Below are 3,775 nucleotides of genomic sequence, written 5' to 3'. Positions count from 1 at the left end.
GAAAACTGATATCTTTGGCTTTTGGCAGCACAAGCTCGCTTTTCCTTTTTCATTTGCATGCAAATTAGAATCGCACTCTGGTGCTTCCTGTGATATGTATAAAACGTAAGATTATTTAAAAGTATTGCAGTTATTTTTCGTCGTAATTATAAGGAGAATAACAAACACAAATTGTAAATCAAATTCTTTTTCGAGAAATTATAAGCAGAGATAATCTATCTACTGCAATACATTTTGCAATAAAATAAAATGAAAAAAAATTTATATTTGTCAGGAAAATTATAGGATTTGTGAGTAAACAGATACAAAAGCAGTTTGTCCGTGCCAAAGTGCTTTAATCAAAAACACAATTAACGCTATGTAGAGATATTGCAACTTCTGATTTTGTACCTATCAAAATTGAAAAAGAAATATTGTTTTATATCCTTGTTTCATCGTCCTCTCAATTTATCAGCCATATACGTAGTTATGTTACCAGAGAGCTAATTCAAGATCTCTCTTAAGAAGAAAAACAAAATAAAATATTCGTGCCATGGACCAGGCTACATTCGAAAATTCTGGTGCCTCCAAAAATATACTTACTTCTGTTAAATAATCAGGCTCTTTAAACTGTTTCGTTCATATTGTAAAGTCACCATAAAAAATGTGTATTATATAATTAACGACCATATGCAAGTTAAAAATTGTAGATATTTTTCATCGATACAAGGTTGCAATGTGATGCAATGATTCTGTTCTTGTAGATATTGAGGAGTATAAAAGAGGATTTTGTGTGAATAGGTTTTTTCTAAAATTGATTCTTTGTAAAAGGGTCTAATAATCATAGTTTCTATCAAATCTGTCGTTTCTAGTACTTCTACCAAGCCTGAAACATTTAAACAGTTCATAAAGACCTCAGAAAAAATATTACTAGTTTATAAATAGACACACTGCCACTATACTTTACGACAAAAAGGTTTAAACTTTTTATATTTCTTTACAAGATTACGCTTACATATTACGTACTTATATTACTAAATAATATTTAGTAATAATATTTCTTCTGAAGTCTTCATGTTTTATATTTAATACTATCGTGTATGACAATGTCTCAGAATACATTCTTTTATCCGGGGTCATCGGCCTTCAGGTACCAATCAATAGCAATATACTTATCACGTGTGAAATTGATATATTTCAAAAGCAGAACTTGCGGACCACGGACGGTGTTTTAGTCATTGACGAAAACGTAAATTGTCATGAACACCGTTGTGGACAAGTATAGTGTATTTTTGAATGCATAATACACTTTCCCAGTCAATACGAATGAATGAATTGGTAAAAATTGTTTTGCTTAATATATTAAGACGACCAATCAGAACGAACTGACTTTGGTCAAATTCAGCTCTTATTTTATATGTACAAAAAAGGTTGCTATCGAGAACTGCTGGAGCTTGATCTCGTGTAGCGACGGTGCCGATGTCGTGGATTATTTGGGGGACTACGCGAACGAGTTCTTGGTCTACGTCTTGGTGGCCGTGGGCTTCTGCGACGATTAATTGGTGGTGAACGTCTCCGATAACGAGGAGGAGTATTTCTACCTCCACCACCCCATCGGGGAGGTGCTCTTCTTCCCATTAAAGGTGACATCCTCCGCATCGGTAACGGTCGTGGTTTTGGTAATAATACTGGGGCAGCAGTAATTTCCTGACCGTCTATTTGTCCTATAGATATATAGGAGAAATACTCATTAAATTAAATTATTGGTATCTATTAACAAGACAATAAGTAAGAAAAAGTTTGAAATTTTGTACTTACCACCATCCATGTGTTTCATTGCGTTCTCAGCTTCATCTGCTGTTTCAAACTCCACATAAGCAAAGCCTCGTCCTTGATTGGGATGAAGCTTATCCATTGCAAAATCGACCATTTTTATCTGACCATATGTAGAAAAGATTTCCATAATATGTTCTTTAGTAACATTACGGGTTAAATGTCCAATATGTATTTTTGTTGGTCTAGGAATTGGTGATCTTTCCCTACGTTTTCTACGTGGTGAAGGTGATCTATAATACAAATTAAATGAAATAAAAAAGAAGTTACAAGTAAGGCTATTTGTACACATGATCTCGATTAATTTTTTCACCTAGAGCGTCCTTTGGGTTTCGGTTTATCAATTACAGAATTACTGCTCTTCTTTTTATCTTTTTCTCTGTCCCTGTCTCTGTCCCTGTCTCTATCCCTTTCTCTTTCTCTTTCCTTTTCCCTTTCTTTTTCTTTATTATCATGTCTACGCGAAGCATCTACACTCTTGCTTCTGCTTCGTTTTCTTCCCCTATCCCTAGAACTTCCAGAAGAACTTGCTGAACTGGTAGAGGTAGTACTTGAAGTAGAGCTTGATCTGGAACTGCTTCCACTGCTTGTGGACGTTGATCCTGAGCTACTATCAGAAGAACTGCGAAATGTGAATAATAAAAATATATTGAGTATAATTTTTCATTTTTAATTATTAATTCTATCAGAAAAATATTTGTTTCCTCACCTACTGCCACTGCTAGACGTTGAGGCAGCCCGCTTTTTTCTATCCCTTTCTCTACCTCTTTCCCTCTTATTTTCTTTATCTGTGACTTCAGAGTCACTTTTACCCGTGCTATCTTTACGGCTGCGTGCCCTACGTACACATGAAAACACCCGGTAATGATGAGGTTACGATTAAACTAAAAAAACAAGATCAAAAGGGTAAAAAAATAATATGGATTACTCACATCATAGTACGATATAAATCTTCAGATTATAGGTGTGGTTTCGGCCCTATAAACGTAAGAAAATCTTGTTGAACGCCGTGCAAATGCCAATAATGGCGGACGGTGCCGCTAAAAGATAGTCGCCAATTTACAGAACACGTTCTCGTTGTTAGTTATGTATTTAACAATACTGCATGTAAACAACATATAACATCGACAATTAAGAACTTTATTCCATCAACGAAACATAATGGAATAACATACAAGGTTTATGAAGTATATGAAACAAAGTTACCACTAAAATGACACGGCGCTCGCGTCGTTATTCCCGCCGGGTTGCGGCCATATTATCTGAAACCATAAAATTTATGAAAATCTGACCAAACAATAAAACGACCATTTTATATACTATTAAATTAGTTGCAAGATAAATGATACAACTACATTTGTATTTGATATTTTTTTAGCACATTAACATAGTTATGTTTCAATTATATCTTGTATCATTCATATTAAATATAACGACAAATGTAAAAATTGCATATCATTTAATATCGAATCGTTTCAAGATCATGAAACAATCATAAATTTCTCTTATCATGAACTTAAAAAGTAACATAACTCACGTTTTTCCTATTTGTACAGTTGTGTTCAAAAATACATGCTTGAAAAGTATTTTACCATTGTGATAAACCGTGGTTTTTAATACCGTAACTACTTGAAACCAAAAATTATTAAAAATATATATTGTTAGCGTCTTTTAATAATTATGTTATCTATGTATCCACGTGTAAATTTCGATCAACATTCATAAACTGATAAGGCTACTTATAATCGTCTTTATGAACACTCTTATAATAAGCCGCGCTTTTCGAATTCGTTCCTTATAAAGAGTATTCCTTGTAACTCATAGTTACTCAAGCTGTAGTTAAGACAGTACAAGATAGACGATGATTTTATTAGGCAAAATTAAATAGCTCCAATAATATATCACGTGATACCTACACCTACTCCGGAAATGGAGGCACTACATAGATTTCAAGGTCATCTCT

The 3,775-nt window shown here is 33.7% G+C and overlaps 1 protein-coding gene across 3 annotated transcripts; it reads right to left on the bottom strand.

Annotated features, from left to right (window-relative positions):
• Nucleotides 1–1,151: 1,151 nt before the first annotated feature.
• On the bottom strand, nt 1,152–3,080 carry LOC100745820 (RNA-binding protein with serine-rich domain 1-A). 3 transcript variants are annotated; one of them, XM_024366571.2, is made up of 6 exons: nt 3,019–3,080; nt 2,745–2,913; nt 2,522–2,650; nt 2,126–2,434; nt 1,798–2,045; nt 1,352–1,703 (listed from the first exon to the last, which is right to left on the bottom strand). In XM_024366571.2, exons 2-6 carry the CDS (start codon nt 2,747–2,749, stop codon nt 1,414–1,416), a joined length of 981 nt encoding a protein of 326 aa, XP_024222339.1. In that variant the 5' UTR covers nt 2,750–2,913; nt 3,019–3,080; the 3' UTR covers nt 1,352–1,413. The 3 variants fall into 3 exon arrangements, with proteins under 3 accessions (XP_003488289.1, XP_024222339.1, XP_024222340.1); XM_024366572.2 differs by having other exon boundaries at nt 2,745–2,790; nt 3,019–3,074; XM_003488241.3 differs by having other exon boundaries at nt 1,152–1,703; nt 2,745–3,074.
• Nucleotides 3,081–3,775: the final 695 nt, after the last annotated feature.

Source organism: Bombus impatiens, unplaced genomic scaffold, assembly GCF_000188095.3.
Source record: "Bombus impatiens unplaced genomic scaffold, BIMP_2.2 scf_0219, whole genome shotgun sequence".
Classification (NCBI taxonomy): Eukaryota; Metazoa; Arthropoda; class Insecta; order Hymenoptera; family Apidae; genus Bombus; species Bombus impatiens.
The sequence above is the reverse complement of the archived record's forward strand: the minus strand, read 5'-3'. Positions and strand labels throughout refer to the sequence as shown.

Excerpts from the sequence above, each read along its gene's own strand:
- LOC100745820 (XM_024366571.2), bottom strand. Across the intron at positions 2,435-2,521 it reads ACGTCTAGCAGTGGCAGTAG|TTCTTCTGATAGTAGCTCAG; the intron begins GTGAGGAAACAA and ends CACATTTCGCAG. Across the intron at positions 1,704-1,797 it reads AATGAAACACATGGATGGTG|GACAAATAGACGGTCAGGAA; the intron begins GTAAGTACAAAA and ends ATATATCTATAG.